At 46.6% G+C, this 18,886-nt stretch overlaps 1 protein-coding gene across 1 annotated transcript in view; it reads left to right on the forward strand.

Annotated features, from left to right (window-relative positions):
• Positions 1–18,886, forward strand: part of LOC138269597 (Y+L amino acid transporter 2-like) — a 300,952-nt gene that overhangs the window by 18,842 nt on the left and 263,224 nt on the right. The window contains exon 3 of the mRNA XM_069218807.1: positions 2,105–2,230. Within this exon, the coding sequence (XP_069074908.1) occupies positions 2,105–2,230 (126 nt within the window). The remainder of the gene's footprint in view (positions 1–2,104; positions 2,231–18,886) is intronic.

Here is an 18,886-nt window from a genome sequence, read left to right on the forward strand (position 1 = left end):
AAATGCACTCCCTTCTAGATGATAAAAGCAGGTTAAGCAGACGCACCCACACTTGAATGGTCTTGCAGATATATGATGCGTGAAACCGGCCTCATATCTAAGTACGACATTCTCGCTGCACTTAAAGAGAAAGCTGATAGTAACTTGGTTCGGATTCTTGCCATCTTTGGCTCACCAACCGTACTGGAAATACAATGACCCGAATACATGCAGATTGTGTGGTACTGCAAAGGAGGATAGTATCCATCTGATTTGTATATGTCCGTTTTTAAAGACAGCTTGTGTTTCATTATTGAAAAGCAATTTCAATACAAGGGGCATTCGATCTTGCAGAATGGCTGTAGTAAAAGGACTTGACTCAACCAATCTGCAGTTTAACTGTAAATTGATGAAATTCTTAATTTAATCTGAGAATATAATTTTTTAGACAGACTGACCCATAAGATTTAACCCTGCTCAATCCCTAACCATGATGACCTCTTAAAACAGCATGATCTGCACACGCTTTAAGGCACCTTATTGATGACTGGTTGTTAATGCATCTTGGTGGCCATTTAGTTAAACACAATCGAGATTTGTGGAAATCTGGGGGCATATTTATACTCTGTTTGCGCCGAATGGGCGTCAAAACTTTTGACGCACAATCGGTGCAAACCCTTACCCATATTTATACTTTGACGTCCGACCCAGCGGGCGTCAAAATTCCACCATGTGCATAATTTTTTGGAAGGGGAAACCAGCCTTGCGTTAATTATATGCAAGGTAGGCGTTCCCTTCCAAAAAATGACTTTTAGGCCTATGCCCCTTATTTATACTCTGGCGTCATTTTGACGCACAGGAGGGGGTGGGCCTTAAAAAACGGCACACAGCCTGATGGGCGCCGTTTTTTAACGCCTGGGCCAGGGCAGGCGTTAAGGGACCTGTGGGCTCGGAAGGAGCCCAGAGGTGCCCTCCTCTGCCCCCAGGGACACCCCCTGCCACCCTTGCCCACCCCAGGAGGACACCCAAGGATGGAGGGACCCATCCCAGGGAAGTAAAGGTAAGTTTGGGTAAGTATTTTTTTCTGATTTTTTTTGTGGCATGGGGGACCTGATTTGGGCCCCCCTACATGCCACTATGCCCAATGACCATGCCCAGGGGACATAAGTCCCCTGGGCATGACCATTGGGCAAGGGGGCATGACTCCTGTCTTTGCTAAGACTGGAGTCATGTCAATGGAGTTTGGGCGTAAAAAAAAATGGTGCAAATCCGGTTTGAGGTCTGAATTTTACCTCAGACCTGACTTGCACCATTTTTTGACGCACAACCCCCATTTTCCCATACGCCGGCGCTGCCTGGTGTGAGTCATTTTTTTTAACACACACCAGTCCGCAGCGCCGGCTAATGTCATTCCATTAATAAGGCGCCCGCATGGCGCGTTGGAATGGCGTTAGCCGGCTGTAAAATTTTTGACGCACAACTGCGTTGGCGCAGTTGTGCGTCAAAAAGTATAAATATGGGCCCTGATGTCTTAACGTTTGTAGACAAACCTGGCTAATGACGTTATGTCTTCTTTTCTTCTTCTTCCCCTTTTCCCTCTTCATTTAATCTAACTTTTGTTTGATTCAGTTTTAGAGACATTATGGCACTTTACATATGACAATCATGGTGGGTTTTATCTTCTTTGTGCATATGATTCTTTGTGATGATTTTTAATCACAATTGATTTGGCAGCACATATTATAAACTGTTGTGGTGTAAAATTATTCATTTCATAAACCCACTTATAACTCCAGCCATATATCCTGCAACCACTTATTCATCAGTCTATACATGCTTCAATCCATTTACCCACCCACTCAGCAATCCATGTACTTACCCTTAAGAAAAACCTGAACTCACGCATTCATCCTGCGTCTGGCTCATTTTTACACCTGGTGCCCATTCACTTATACACACAAACTTGCCATTTCACCAAACCTTGTTTTCTTTAGATATTGCATAATTCAATATGTTGGTACAGAAAGAAAAACTAAGTAGGAATCTAGATATGGCCTTATGTAAAGACTGAATATCTACACTATTTATGCCAATCCATCTGACACATTGTGTTCTCTTGTCCCAGGTTTACTAACAGCTGTGAACTGTGCAAAAGTAAAGTGGGGAGTTTTAGTACAGGAGGGAGCAACATTTGCCAAGGTTATAGCCCTTGTACTTATCATAATTGCTGGAGTCGTGAAGCTTTTTCAAGGTATGTATTTTAATTATTACATTTCTTTTCGATACACTTTTTGTTACCAATCCCTTCTGTTCCAGGTATTTTAGTGATTAAATCCGATCAAGCAATATTTTGTTTTTTAGGGAAACGTAATGATACATAATCATGAAATGAAACAGGACACACGCTACAAACCAAAACCAAATCTTATTATCGATCCAAAAGGCATTAATTTCTTCGTAAGGGTGCAAGACTCTTCAATACTATTTTCGCAATTCAGTTTAATGAATGAATTTCTGCACACACAGATTCACCCACGGCATAAGCACAAGTAGGCACCCCGTACGTAAACCAGTTTAGCAACATCAAATCAGCGATACATAAGGGCATTGACAAAGCAAATCGGTCTCTCATTTGTGACTATGACTTTGCCATTGATTTTTAGCAATGCTGTACAAGATCACTGATGCTATGCAGTATTGTTAAAGAATAATTTAAAAAGTCTATGCCGCGGGTGCCTGCATCATTTTGTAGGCATGCACGTGCCTACAACATGATGCAGTCGCCTTTTTTTCTCCTGAGTTGGATCACTAAATGAAAAAAAGAAAAAACTGTCCACAACCATTTCAAACGGCTGCGGGTGAAGCAACACGGGGGTGAAAGCAATATGTGTGGGCACAAACAACATGGAAGCGGAATAAATATGCGACACTGGTAGTGGGAAGCATCTGGGGATGCGTGGGGGGGGGGAGGAAGACACAGAAGGCGCAAGTTAGGGAAAGTAACAGATGTCTCAGGAGGGGTAAGCAAAACGGAGGGTGCGGGTGCGGTCAGATAAAAGCAAACAGGTGAAAACAGAAGTGAGAGAGAGAGAAACAGGTGAGAGAGAGAGAATAAAGTGGACCACGTGGAAGAAAAGAGATAAGGCAAGAGAGCAACCTGGAGCTGGGGAGAAACACAGACGAGAAAGCAACACAGAGTGAGAAGCACACAAGGGCGAGCACATCATGGAAGGGGCACGGAAAAAATACAAACTGAAAGAGAGCAATACGAAGCATAGATGGGGGAAGGAAAACACTCTAGGGAGACAGCTGGAAAACATAGAAAACAGTAGTTCCCTAAAATTGAGCAATGGAAGGACACATGCAAATAGACAGTGCTCCAGGTGAGGGACAGACGTAAGAAGGACAAAGCAAACCATTGATTAAGAAGGAGGAAATGAGCGTGACTGTAAGACCAACCAATGGAAACAAATGGATGGGCTGCAAGCCCCTCTATGTTCTTGGCAAGACTACTGTATGCCTTTTACAACCTTGCCTCTATGCTGTCTGGAAGGCTCTACCTAGAAAGACAACTGTGTCAGGTAGATGCTGAGAGGGTGGTCTGCAGCCCACCAAGTCAGCAGAGGACATGGCTATCACTCCAATGGCATATTTAGATATAACTGGCAGGCTTCCAAGCCTTCAGAGCAGCAACCACCTTGTGAGTTGCTCTGAAAGCTGAAGCTGTTGTCAGGTTTGCCTCCTGCTATTGTTTTTCAAGAATAAGCCCTCAAAGTGGATGGCGCAGTGCACCAGGAGGGTTCTCCCTGCATGTGGAGGCTACTACACATTTTCTTTGCCGGGTTTCATCCTTCCTTCCTGGACAGGTAAATCTGGTGCCACAACTTTGTAGCCCACTGGTGATTTCCACGGCCTAGCCATTATAGGCTTAACTGGTGGAAAAGTTGCACTGCAAGGTTGACAAGACAATACATAAATAAATAAATAAACAATACAAATAAGCACACCTGTATTTGGTATTGGATGATGTTATTTTATGTGCTAGCTAAAGAATGTACAAAATGAAATAAGTACATGTATAATGTGGAAAAAGAGGTGGAAGAAAAAGAGATATTGTAATCCAAATGTTGGGTGCAAATTGTGTATTAAAATGCTCACGTTCTTCCTTTCTTTGATCCTTTCAAATATTCATAAGTGCTTCTCCCAAAATATTTTATATTTAGTACATATTGGGCTGAAGATTCTCAATCAGACCTTCTGACAAACTTAATTTTGATTGGTGATCTGGGTGTAGCTGTATTGTGGTGATCTCTCATTTGTGCGGATAGCTTTTCGGTGTATTCATTGCATTTCTGTGTTCTTTAGATCAGTGGTTCCCAACCTTTGACGTGTGTGGACGCCTACATTATCCTTACTGGAACCCACGGACCCCCACTGATTCCTTATTGGAATCCAAGGACCCCCCAATGAGTCATTACTGAAAGCTGGGGACCTAATCTGTTAAAATTATATAATTTTCTACACAGTCACGGACCCTCAGAGGAGGCTTCAAGGACCTCTAGGGATCCCTGGACCACAGGTTGGGAACCACTGCGTTTAGATGCCTTGTAATAAATTCTAACTCATCTACCATCTGCTGCTTCGGAAATGCTCAACTTAGCTGCTTAACCTCCTTGTTGTTTTGATGTTGTGTATGCATTGCTTCTTTGCCAGCTGCATTAAGAGCTTTTTTAGGTCTTCTGTCACAAACAATTTAGCTGGATCTAATAAACCAAATCATAAAGCCCTCTTTCTGAATTCTTGCTGAAATTCTACCAAATGTTTCCTTTCCATCATAGTTTTTGTTTTAAAGAAATGAGGTGGGAATACATTTAATTTCCATCCAAATAATAGTACTTTCATTTGATCGATGTAAATTCCTCCTGATGTGTTGGAGTAGAAGGTAACTGTAGTACTATGTGTACTAAGTTTGTGTTTACTGTTTAGTAATGATTGTTCTTCTGTTCCATGTTGATTCTCTCTTCCACATTCTATTTACTCTAAAACTGTGTCTGATTCTTGTCAGACAGGTTCCCGTTCTTTCTATTACCTCCATAATGTGTGGACTCTCTAATAAAGTTTTTACTTACATTTCTGAGTCGTTCTTACTTCAGTTTGGTGATGAATGGCTTAACAGAGCCCACTACACGATCCTTCTGTAGATGTTTTGCCACCTGTCTGCTTTCTCTTCAGGGACATGTTGGGCAATATAAAATGGAAGATACTGATAGAGCACCACCAACTGAATAGCCTTCAAGGTAAGTGTAGCCTTGGTGCCCCACCCAGTGTCTGACTCTGACGCCTATCTAGTCTTAACTTAGCGAGTTTCTCCACTCAGAGTCACAAAGGGTTAGGCATTGGCTGATGTCAGTAGAACGCACCTCTTAGAACCTAGAGTATTTGTCACTCAAATGCTGACATAATTCTTGATGCACTTCCAGAATTCTTCGTATGTACATCAGTGGAACTCTAATATCTTTGAACGTATCTACTGCACGCAATTGTGGCATAGCTCCCTCCCTTGCCAAGCTCACTCATCACCTCCTGCCCTGATGAGAGCCTGTCAACAAGCACATGCCTGTGCTTTGGTGGCTATTTTATGGTAGAATACCTGTGACACTGCAAGTCACCTGTTATAAAGAATTGACATAGCCGCTGAACTGTAATAACTTATTAAAGGTGAGTTCTGATGTCACAATATTAGACCCAACACCCACTGATGAGGACAGTTCAGGTCATTGAGCATATTTAAAGCAGCTCAAAGATGAAACATTGCTTTTCTTTCTCCTGCTCTGTTTTACCAGCTGCATATTGAGAAGATATTTATAGCAACATGTTTGTTTTCTGGACTCCTTAGGTAATAATAGAAAAGTTAGAATTGTTCTGCATGTGTCTACACATTCGAAGCTAATTTACTTTTTTTTTTTAAACTGACTTGGTGGGGTGGGGCCAAGATGAAGCTTTGCTGCATCCAGCAATGAGAAGACTAGAGGCAGCGTTGCTGGGGCAACACCACCACGGGGGCGACACAAGATTGCCTCGGGACACTGTCAGGACCATCTCTCCCAACAAAGCGGCAGCAGAGCAGTAAGCGAGAACCATGCAGATCAGCAGTGCTGGCTTGTGTGTAATCCAATGTGGTGGCTGCCAAGAGATGATCGTGAACTGCCTAGGGCAATGTCAAGGACTGAGGGCAACCTGCAGTGCACAACAGGATCCTAGCGAGGGTGCCCTCCGGCTCTTGCAGCATCAGCTACAGGTCTTTCAGGAGACCGAAAAGGTGTGCTTCTCTATGAGGGAGTTGAGCACGCCACAGCACCCTAAGTTGCTTCCCCTGCTGCCTCTTCACAGGAGCCTCTGGCTGAATTGGAGGGGATAGCACACTAAAGGCTGAAGCTGAGGACGCCCACATGCTGTGGAACTGATCCTGCCTGAACCGGGGCTGAGAAGTGTCCGGGAGACACATCCCCACCAACAGGCCATGAGTGACCAGCCCCAGGCCTGAGACTCTGTGCGGCCTGCACACTGTACCTGTGGCTACCTGTGGTCTGACGCCTGTGACCTGGTGGGAACAGCATGCATGCCGGCCCTTCATAACAGGCCAGAAGTGTCTTACGCAGTGTGTCTCGAGGCACAGACCCGGTCTGGGGGCCAGACAGACATAGTGGTGGTGAGGCCCTTGATCCTACAATGCTGCCCCTGTACTCACCTTTGAAATACACAGCGAAAGCCTGACTTGGTAACCAATCCCAAGAGCTTGACGTCTGTGGGCCCTGAGCCCTTCAGACATCACAGGAACACAACAGAGGGGGGTTTGGCACTGCTGGGCCAGGCTCCCTGGGGCACGCTGTGGCCGCAAATCGCACCCACAAGACGGCCATCATCAAAGAAATGTTGAATTAGACCTCCAATAAGATGTTGGAGCACCACCCTGACTATCCACCAGCTGCCTACACTCAAACAGTTGCACCCCAGACCGAGGCCCCACAGATTGAGTAGCCAGTGACCCGCATGTTCCTTGAACAGCTATTTGCAGTTTTAAGGGAAAATGGTGGTAGATGTAAAGGAACTTCAGAACGAGCTGGAGGAGATGAGCCAATGTCTAGACATAGTGCAACAGGCGGGAAATGACCTTGAGGAGGTGCTGAATGATCCCCGAAGAGAGATACTGAAACTGCAGGATAGAAATGAGGACGTATGCTACAGACTGGAAGACCTTAAGAATCAATCGTGCCACTCCAACATTCAAATTAGGGGCATGCCATTGCAGGCAGACTCAGGGCAGCTGGAGGACTACATAGTGCGACTGTTCCAGCAAGTTTTCCCCGAACGACGAGACAGGGCATCACACTGGACCAAGTCCGTAGAGCAGGCAGGCCAGCCAAGACACTAGGCACTCCTTAAGATATCCTCACATGCCTCTACTCCTACAAGCAGAAGGAGCTCATTATTCAGCAGTCCGGGGCAGGCCCACCACCACCTTCAAAGGCGTGAAAGTCAGGATATTCCAGGATCTCTCCTCTCTCACCCTTCAGTGCCGCAGAACGCTATGAGCAGCCCAGCCTTCCTGTGGGAAAAGGGATTTCTCTACAGATGGGGGTCATCTTTATTGACTATTTTTCATCTGGAATAATTAAATTCACACCAATCGTACTCTTGAAGAGGTGCACTCGATCCTGGGATTTGAGACTGCATCTACTGCATAGATCCACCCTCTCAAAGCACACCTCTCTACTCATAGTCTGAGCACTGATCTGTACCTTGCCTCATGCTCACAAAACGTAGCCTCAATGTTAGGGGATTTAATGCCCCAGTGAAGAGTAAAGCACTCCTTTCTATGCTTAGGGATGCTAAATGCAATATCTGCCTTCTTCAGGAGACCCACCTCCTTGAGAGAGACTGGCATCACCTGCTGTCCTGCTAGTTCAACTGCCAGTTTCTCTCTTCAGGCCCTCAGAAATGAGCCGGTGTGGTAATTCTCTTAGCTACACACTTTCCAGGCTGAGTAATGCAAACACAGGCAGAGATGGCAGGCCGACTGCTTACGCTACGTGTTGCCATACACTGCTACACACTTGCAATACCCACCATTTGCGCCCCCAGTGACCATCAAGAAAGTTTTCTTTTAAAAGCCCTAGGTACAGTATTAGCAAGCTAAGACACAAACATCTTATTAGGAGGGGAATTTAATCTGGTGCTTGACACTCTCCTAGAGAGGTCTGCCCAGAGAACGGGCTGTATGGGTGCTTTCACAACAGCGGGCATGCAGTAGCTTAGAGACGTAGGGCTCGAAGACATGTGGCACAAGACACACCCCGTGGATAAGGGTTACACATTCTTCTCAAAGAGAGACCAAGCATACGCCCGCAGAGATTTCTTTCTCATGTCCCCACACCTGACTGCAGTAATCATAGGAGTGGACCTGGGTGGCCGCTCTTCCGACCGTTCACCCATATCCATTACTTTACGCACCCACATACTCCAGTATGCGCTCACAGTTAGCGCTTTAACATTCAACTGCTACAAAATGACTCAGTTACTGCTGAAATTAACTCAGCGATCCACACATTCCTAGACCTGAACGATACCCCGGACACCCTATTGCAGTGCTCTAGAACACACTGAAAGCAATGGTATGTGTAACAGTTATAGCTGTATCCACACAGCACAATAAAGATAGAAAGGATAGGAGATTCCTGTTGGAGAGTTGAATGAGGGACCTTGAAGAGGAGCATAACCAGATGGGCTCCCATCTTGTGCGTCGTATTCTCATCACTGCGCACAAGGAGCTTAAAGCATTAGATGTTGACAAGGCAGAATAGGTACGCCAAACACATTCAAGAGAAGTTTTACACTGGGTTAACAACGTTGGAGTCATGCTGGCTCACAGGCTAAGGGCCCAGGCCTTTCAGTAGAGGATAGCGAAGATAGCTACACCATAGGGTAACAGTCAGTCAAAACTCGCAAATTGCTCGGGAATTTGAGCACATTTACACCTCTGTATATTAGAGGAAATGCTGGATGCAGAAGCGGCCACTGGCTACCTTCATCCCATACTGGTAGATTGCATCCCAGACAAAGAATCCTCGATCATGGATCAAAATATGTAAGCGGCAGAGGTCCTCATGGCTATCATACGACTTCAACCTGGCAAGGCATCGGGACAAGATGGCTACCCCTCTGAATTTTACAGGATCCTTGCCCGAACACTGGCCTCCCCTTTTGGTCTGACTATATAAGTCTTTTAGTGAAACATAGACCATATAGAGACATCATGATAGACAGCACAATAATGGTGTTCCGTAAACCAGGGAAGAACCCACATACTACACCTCATATCACCCCATCTCCCTCCTGAACGTGGACACCAAACTCTTCACTGGTATATTGGCAGCCTGTCTAGCCCCCTATATACAGGTACTGGGTGACCCTGACCCTGCCGTCTGTATACCAGAGAGAGGCTGTAGTTATAACACTAAGCACCTCTATCAACTCAGTGACAAGACTCACCGATCTCTAGTGCCAGAGCTCCTACTGTCGGTTGCACAGGAAAAGCATTTAATCGTGCTCACTGGCAATACTTGCTGTCGGTAATGCCAAAGTTGGCCTTGGCACGAGATTTCATAATTGGGTCTGATGCTACTACGCCAACCAGAGGGCGTGAGTTTGAGTAAATGGGGAATTGTCAACACCTTTTCCAATTAACCGCGGAACCAGACAGAGCTATCCCCTATCCCCAATCCTATTTGCTTTATATATGAAGCCATTGGCGGAGAAGATACAGGGCATCCCATTGATAAAGGCTATCCCTGTGGGAAGTAGGTAACACAAATTGGTGATGCAAGCGGATGACGTGATGATATCGCTCACTCAGCCACTCAAGTCACTCCCACCTTTGATACTGGAGCTGAAGGCCTTTGGCAGGGTTTCTGGGTTTAAGGTCAATCTGCAGAAAATGCAAATGCTAGGAGTTAGGGTCCTACAAGTAGATTGATTGCTGCTTACCCACTCTTTTCCCATTGACATGAGCTATTCAGGGAGTCCCCTATTTGGGCCTGCAGACCCACCCCATCCTTGAGAAGACAGTGGAGGTTAATTATGGAGCGCTTGTTTCGGTAGGCCGAATGGACTTCAGATCCTCAACAGGGGTATGCTGTCCTGGCTGGGAAGACCGGCAGCGATAAGTATGACTCTCCTCCCCAGAATACTTTGGGACATATTTATACTCTGTTTGCGCCGAATGTGCGTCAAAATCTTTGACGCACATTCGGCGCAAACCCTGCCCCATATTTATACTTTGACGTCTGACGCAGCGGGCGTCAAAGTTCCACCATGTGCGCCATTTTTTGGAAGGGGGAACCAGCCTTGCGTTAATTATATGCAAGGTAGGCGTTCCCTTCCAAAAAATGACTTTAAGGCCTGTGCCCCATATTTATACTGTGACGTCATTTTGACGCACAGGAGGGGGCAGGCCTTAAAAAACGGCGCCCAGCCTGATGGGCGCCGTTTTTTAACGCCTGGGTCAGGGCAGGCGTTAAGGGACCTGTGAGCTCAGAAGGAGCCCAGAGGTGCCCTCCCATGCCCCCCAGGGACACCCCCTGCCACCCTTGCCCACTCCAGGAGGACACACAAGGATGGAGGGACCCATCCCAGGGAAGTTGAGGTAAGTTCAGGTAAGTATTTTTTTCGTATTTTTTTTGTGGCATAGGGGGGCCTGATTTGTGCCCCCCTACATGCCACTATGCCCAATGACCATGCCCAGGGGACATAGGTCCCCTGGGCATGGCCATTGGGCAAGGGGGCATGACTCCTGTCTTTGCTAAGACAGGAGTCATTTCAATGGGGGTTGGGCGTAAAACAAAATGGTGCAAATCGGGTTGAGGCCAAAATTTTGCCTCAGACCTGACTTGCCCCATTTTTTGACGCCCAAGCTCCATTTTCCCCTACGCCGGCGCTGCCTGGTGTGAGTCATTTTTTTTGACGCACACCAGTCCGCAGCGCCGGCTAACATCATTCAATAAATAAGGCGCCCGCATGGCGCTTTGGAATGGCGTTAGCCGGCGTTAAAATTTTTGACGCACAACTGCGTTGGCACAGTTGTGCGTCAAAAAGTATAAATATGGGCCTTTGTGTGATGCAGACCTTGCCTCTTCTGCCCCCTTACAGGTATTAGGGAAATTGCAGCAAATATTTGAGCTTTAAATCTGGGACGACAAAAAAGCTTGCATGGAAAGAGCCCAGACTTTGTCACGATTTCGGGCGGGTCTGATCAGGGCTTTGGTTGGGACACTTCTTGAGGGCACCGACTATCCTAAAGAGGTAGTGTGCTGGGGCAGAAGAGCAGCTAAAGACATACATGGGAAAGGACAGCTATGGACAGGCACAGGAAACAGGAAAGTAAAAGCAGAGGAACCCTTGTGTGAACAAACAGGAAACAGATTACTAATGGACAAACATGCTGGGGTTGTACACAGAGTAGGGCGCAGAACCTCCCACAGTGACAGGGAATGTCAATGCCTCTGGGCAGTTTGCTCTTACAGATAGTCACCCCGCCAGCCCCATAGAAAGGAGGCAGCAGAAGTGATTCTGTCTCTGGACCCTAGAGCACAAACAAGGATAGTACTCACCCAAGACACGCTCTTGTGGGTCCAGCTGGAAACACAGTGGCGATTCCTGGAACAACAGCAATAGCACACTGTCACTGTTAGGCACGAAAGACAGCGTATAACACTAGACAAGGATGGGGCTGGAATTGCCTCCTGGAAACCAGGAGGCAACCCCAGTACAAAGGAGGACACTTATACACTGGTGAAGACTGATAGAACACTTACCAGACACAAATACAGAGAGGAAACAGAAACAGAAGAGACAAACTAAGAGACAGAGGCCGGAACTGGGAACAGGCTCAGGCTGAAGCAAAGGCAGGACTAGGACTGGAAAACAGAGTGCAAACTTCTGCCTGGGACAAAGAGACAGGACTGGGAAACTAAGAGCAGGCTCTGGCTGGAACAGGCAAGGTCAGGGCTGGAATACAGGGGGTAGGAAAAAGCAGTAAAACAGGACTTAGAAACAGAGAGCAGGTTCAGGCTGAAACAAGGCAGAAGCAGGACAAAGAAACAGGGAGCAGGCTCTGGAACAAACAAACAGGTACAAGGATGAGGGATAGGTAGCAGACTCTGGCTGGAACAATCAGGAGCAGGGCAGATAATCAGGAAACAGGTTCCAGCTGAAGCAGAACAGGAACAGGACTGGAACACTATCCGATAAGGGGTCTGTAACACAAAGGAATCGAACCCCAATGCACGACGGAGATCTTGAGGAAATGGCTGCTTATAAGCAGTTCCAAGCTGGGCTGCACAGGAGAGGTCTCAGGTGTGTGTAATTTCAGACACTGGCAAGTCCTGGAGGAGAGGACCGGTGAAAAGGAGCAACTGGACTTCTCCCATAGAAAACAATGGGAAATAGAATCTAGACTTTCCTGACTATCAGGCTGTGCTTTATGGGATTTGCAGTCCCAGGAAGCAAATGTAGTACTACACAAGTATACCATGGTGAAAAGAGAAACAAACAGGAGTCAGCAAGGGACTCTAGATAAGTGTTTAAGGTGATTCCCAGGCTACCGAGAGTCCCCTTACAGTGCCCCCTAGAAATGGGACAACAGAGTCATAACAGACTTGGTGGCTCCTAAAAAAGAGTGGATTATAACTTCCTAGTTTGACACACTACTACCCAGCAGCACAACTCAGATGTATGGAGGAATGGTCCTGATCCGTGACTGAGAAGCACTGGGTCGTTATTGACCAAGTAATAGCTGGGATCCATAGCTGGAAAATACACTGGGTCCCCAAACCACACTGCCCAGTGGTGTTTATATCTCCCCTGTCCTCCAGGCTACAGTGGTTGCTTGGGACAAAGTACAATTAACAAAGAGACTGTCCTCTCCCATTTCACTCCAAATGCTGATTCTTGGGAATCCAGACTTCCCTCCCGGCTTTCCATGACAACTTTGTCACACAGTGGCAGGTTGCTGACTGCATGAGAGTAGGATATCTCTTTGACTCAGAGGCCCTCATGGCCTTCGCCCAACTTAAGGCAGACTATGGCCTCCCCTCCACTGCACCCTGGCAGTATCTAGCTCTCAGACACTGGGTTACACAACCACACATTAAGCCACATGCTGGTCACCCACTTACACCTTTCGATAAATGGCTTCTCATATGCACCATAGACAAGAGGCTGCTTTTGAGCATATACACATTTCTTAATACACCAACACATAACACACCATCCTCTCCACAAAAGTGATGGGAATTAAAATGCCAATGTACCTTCACCCCAAAGAAATGGATGGACATCCTGTGTAGAGCGTGAACTGCTTGCAGCGCAATGGTAAAGAAACACTAATGAAAGTTGTACACTATAAGTATCATACCCCTGCACAACTGTTGCAGTGGAGGAAGGGCGAGGGCGACATTTGTTGGCGACATTGCGGTCAACCGTGGACCCTTACACACATTCTGTGGCAATACGCTAAACTACAGATCTTATGGTCGGACATCCTGACTGATATACATGACATGTTTGACACAGACATACCACGTTTCCCAAGCTACATTCTAATGGGGCTCCTTAATGCACTAGCTAATCCCCTGAGGTCAATGAAAGGCAGAGCCATTACCTTCACCTTGTGTGTGGCAAAACAAACTATCCTGGCAAAGTGAGGATCGGATGCGGTCCCAACGAAAACGGACTGGCTCTACTGGTTGTTGGGCCTCCTGGGTAGGGAGAAGTGGACGGCAGTGGTTGATCACAGGCTACCCAAATTTTATAAGATATGGGGGGCCATGTATATGCGTTTAATCCCAAGAGTTCTGGGTGCTAACCTACCCACAGTATTTGAGAGTGCTGTGCCGGACCCAAGAGAATGGGGGTCCCCCTTACAGGGGCTACAGCTACTCCATGTTCATTGCGCCCGCTTAATGACTCAACACTATTGTCTCATGCACAAAGACAAAACTGTTCTGTTCTACCTTCTCCCTCCACCAGTTTTCTCCCACTGCTTTCCTCACTCACATATTTCTCCTCCATACGCTGTGTCGCTTGTCTGCACCATATTTGCTATGATTGTCTTGCCTCACCGGCCAGTGGATGTAGATGAGAGATTTTGGCCCGTATTTATACTTCGTTTGCGCCGAATTTGCGTCGTTTTTTTCGACGCAAATTCGGCGCAAAACTAACGCCATATTTATACTTTGGCGTTAGACGCGTCTAGCGCCAAAGTATGGGCAAATTGCGTCATTTTTTGGCGTGAACGCCTTCCTTGCGTTAATGAGATGCAAGGAAGGCGTTCCCGTCTAAAAACAGACGCACATAGCGTTGCGTGGTATTTATGCTCCAGGGCAAAAATCACTCCCGCGCGGCAGGCGGCGCAAAAAAAATGGCGCAAAGCACGAATAGCGTGAAATTTTAACGCCTGGGTCAGGGCAGGCGTTAAAATGGGGCAAACACACCTGTACTTAATCAGAACACACAGAACAAACAACAGAGCAGCAGAGCAGCAGAGCAGCAACAGGGAGACATGGAGGTGCTTTTTCTTCAACGTGCACGTAGACGCAGAGCCCTGCAGCAACAACAGCAGCCACAACAACAACAGCAGGGACCCCAAAGACAGCGCAGAAGGCAGGAGAGGATATTCCGCCCAAGAACAACCCTGCATGGCCTCAGGGAACGAGACATCATCCAGAGGTACCGGTTGAACTGGCAGGCATTCAGCAGCTGCTGACAAATATTGAACAGCAATTGGCCCCCACTTTAGTGACTCCACGCACTATCCCAACAGAAACAAAGCTGCTTGCCGTACTTCACATGCTGGCAAGTGACTCGTTTCAGACAACTGGTGCCCTGGTTGGTGGAATCTCACAACCATCTTTCTCCGCATTCCTGCCTAAAGTACTGGATGCCATCATTGGACTGACACCCCGCCACATCTGCTTCCCTAACACACTGCAGAAGCAGCAGGAAACAAAACAGGAGTTCTACGCCATCAGTGGCTTTCCGCACGTCCTTGGTGCAATCGACTGCACACACGTACGCCTTGTGCCACCTGCGGCGAGTGAACACCTCTACCGCAACAGGAAGCACACACATTCCATCAACGTGCAGGCCATAGTCGATCACCAAGGACTGATCAGCAACATTGTGGCCAAATATCCTGGGAGTGTACATGACGCATTCATCTTCCGTCACTGCACCATCAACCAACACTTCCAGGATGGACGGTATGGCAATGGACTACTTGTTGGTAAGGAGTAAAATCTACTTATATACTCACTGCACAGAAACCCTCTAGGATAAACAACACATACACCACAATAGCAACACCTAGACAGGGACACACTGAGGTACTCACATCACTAGCCATGTGTCACAAGTCACCATTGAACCTCTCACACATTTGAATTTACTCCACAGCTTAGTGTGAAGACATTCATGACTGTGGTTGCCTAAATGTCACCTTGCAAATTGGAAGTCTCACAATAACCTGTACACTAATACAATGCATAACTTTTAAGGGATGGGATGGCCTGGCTATGTTCATATGAACGTTTCTAATACCCTTTCATGTTTCAACTCTGCATGGAACTATCATCACACCCCCAGTGAGGACACACGGACACCTGTGTCACAAGTCACAATGCAAGGGAGGGCACACTGTACTTGAGAAACCAATACATCCTGCTGACAAACAGTTAGACAACAAACACTTGCTCAGCCAAAGAAAAAAAACAATGCCAAAGTTTCCACCAACAACCATAGGTTGTCACATTAGTACACAAAATAGTCACAGACAACACAACACAACTACTGCCATCAAAGATACGTACAACAGTGCCTCCTACGTCTAATTGATACCATTCTGTGTTTCTCTTTCAGCTGATCAGGGGTATGGCATCCAGCCTTGGCTAATGACACCATATGGGAACCCAAATACTGCTGCTGAGCGGGCATACAATGACGCCCACAAGAGGACACGCAGCATTGTGGAGAGGACCTTTGGGATCCTAAAGTCAAGGTTCCGCTGCCTTGACATCACTGGCGGAAGCCTACTATACTCCCCAGAGATGGTATGCAAAATCATACTCACTTGTGCCATATTACACAATATTTGTGTACAAAGGAACATTCCCCTCCTTGAACCGGACCCAGACATGCCTGAGGATGATGATGAGGAGGATGCTGGCCTGCAACAGGAGGGGGAACAACCTAACACCGCAGCAGGAGTGCGTAGGCGCCAACAGCTTGTGAACAATTTTTTTACTTAAGTCATTATAATCACTTGTATTCCACACTTGTAAATAAACACAGATCACAAACACCACATCATGCTTTGGCCTATTCATTTCTGACCACCTTTAGTTTGAAATAGCTGAAGATGAATGTCGTCTCATTGATCAAGAATGCCATTAAAATTCATCACACCAAAAATAAACATCACAACTGTATGCACAGAGGGTAGGATGTGACATGTTACATTACCATACACAGAGCCCAACAAGAGTACAAATGTGACAATTAGACATGCCGGATCCAAACAACTGAAACAGTCTCTCATCCAGCCCAAAATTGGAGATCATTTGAAAGTCACATCACACGTGTTCAGAGACAGGGTGGGACCATCCATGTGTACGTGAACATGTCATCAATGGCTTCTCTCAAGTGTATGATGTGAGCAATACACAATTGGAACAACATCAGCTGACACTAACTCAGGAGGAGACCTTGAAGTTACAGTGACAACATACACACAGACAGGTCATACTGGATCCACATTCCCACACACATGTACACATATGTCATACAACCAACCTAATATTTGAAAGTAGACCATCACAGTTGTGTCCCAGTTTGAACCGAGCAGGAAGATTGTAACATGACACTAAACCAGTTTATGCAGAAAGGGACACAGACAAGCAAAACAATCTTCGCATTATCACATCGTGAACGCTGAGAGTCTTGCAAACTTAGGGGGTCATTCTGACCCTGGCGGTAATTCCCGCCATGGCGGAGGTCGGCGGTAGCACCGCCAACAGGCTGGCGGTGCACCGATGGGCATCCTGACCGTGGCGGTTCAGCCGCGGCCAGAAACGGACTTCCCGCTGCCCTTGAGAATCCGCCATGGCGGCGGAGCGCGCTCCGCTGCCATGGGGATTCTGACACCCCCTACCGCCATCCTGTTCCTGGCGGGTCTTCCGCCAGGAACAGGATGGCGGTAGGGGGTGCCGCGGGGCCCCTGGGGGCCCCTGCAGTGCCCATGCCAATGGCATGGGCACTGCAGGGGCCCCCGTAAGAGGGACCCACAAAGAATTTCAGTGTCTGCTTTGCAGACATATAAATTTGCGATGGGTGCAACTGCACCCGTCGCACCTTCCCACTCCGCCGGGTCCATTCTGAGCCGGCGTCCTCGTGGGAAGGGTGTTTCCCGCTGGGCTGGCGGGCGGACTTTTGGCGGTTGCCCACCAGCCCAGTGGGAAAGCCAGAATGACCGCTGCGGTCTTTCGGCGGGAACCGCTTGGCAGGCGGCGACCGCCGCCCGCCGCGGTCAGAATGACCCCCTTAGTCATATGACAATGGTATGCAACTTAGCTCCAAATCATCAATACTGCAAACGTCAAATGGGCTAATGAGATGAATGAATGGTCAACAGTCATTCATACCATATGGCCTTACATTCGCCCGCTGCTGCAGGTTTGCCAGGATATGATAAAAATACTCCATGGATACAGTAGCTATTCTGGATGGTCAAATCCTAGGGTGCTGGGGGCCTAACTCCACCTCTACCACCCCCAAAACATACAGCAATCATGTACTTGTGAACTAAACACATGCATAAGGCACATATGTGGCCTCCATGTCACAAGTCCTACACAAATATGAAACACAAAATCATAATGGGACATGGTCAGCCCCCTAAAAACTGAAAGTGACTCTCCCACTCCCTGTTAGGACTACAGATAAAAGCATCCCCATCATAAAGGTGGGGACATTTTGGAGAAGGAATACATAATGGTATCAAAAACCTCATTTCAAAATAGCCATCAGCAATTACACCAAATATGTTGTCAAATATGGTCAATACATTGGTTAACGTATCCCAAACATCACAGTGTGAAGGCCGTCTATACATAAAAGTAGGGACATTTGTCATATACAAACACAAATGTGTCTCACATCGCACCGTTTTACCATGACAAATCACCTTTCCAAAGCTAAACACATGAAGACATTTGGATAAATTTGCTCCATATTCGACGCATACAGCACGGCCGTCATAATTTGTTCATGTACATGAGTGCACACAATGCAGAGTCAGATACAAATGTATCCAAAAGTGTCTTGATATTTCACCTTCAAATTATTATTTACATCCACAATTTTTTTGACTCTGCATCATGTGCACTACTGTACGTGTAATAAAAACCACGCACATGATGTATGCGTGGTCAAAATGACGCTATATGCACAATATATTCCTCATTTCATGTACAGTATTAATTATTAATATTCATACCATTTTTTTTCACTCCGCATCATGTGCACCACTGTACGTGTAAAAAAAACGACGCCCATGATGTATGCGTGGTCAAAATGACGCTATATGCACAATATATTGCTCATTTCATGTACAGTATTAATTATTAATATTCATACCATTTTTTTTCACTCCGCATCATGTGCACCACTGTACGTGTAAAAAAAACGACGCCCATGATGTATGCGTGGTCAAAATGACGCTATATGCACAATATATTGCTCATTTCATGTACAGTATTAATTATTAATATTCATACCATTTTTTTTCACTCCGCAT

Source organism: Pleurodeles waltl, chromosome 2_1 (genome assembly GCF_031143425.1).
Source record: "Pleurodeles waltl isolate 20211129_DDA chromosome 2_1, aPleWal1.hap1.20221129, whole genome shotgun sequence".
Classification (NCBI taxonomy): domain Eukaryota; kingdom Metazoa; phylum Chordata; class Amphibia; order Caudata; family Salamandridae; genus Pleurodeles; species Pleurodeles waltl.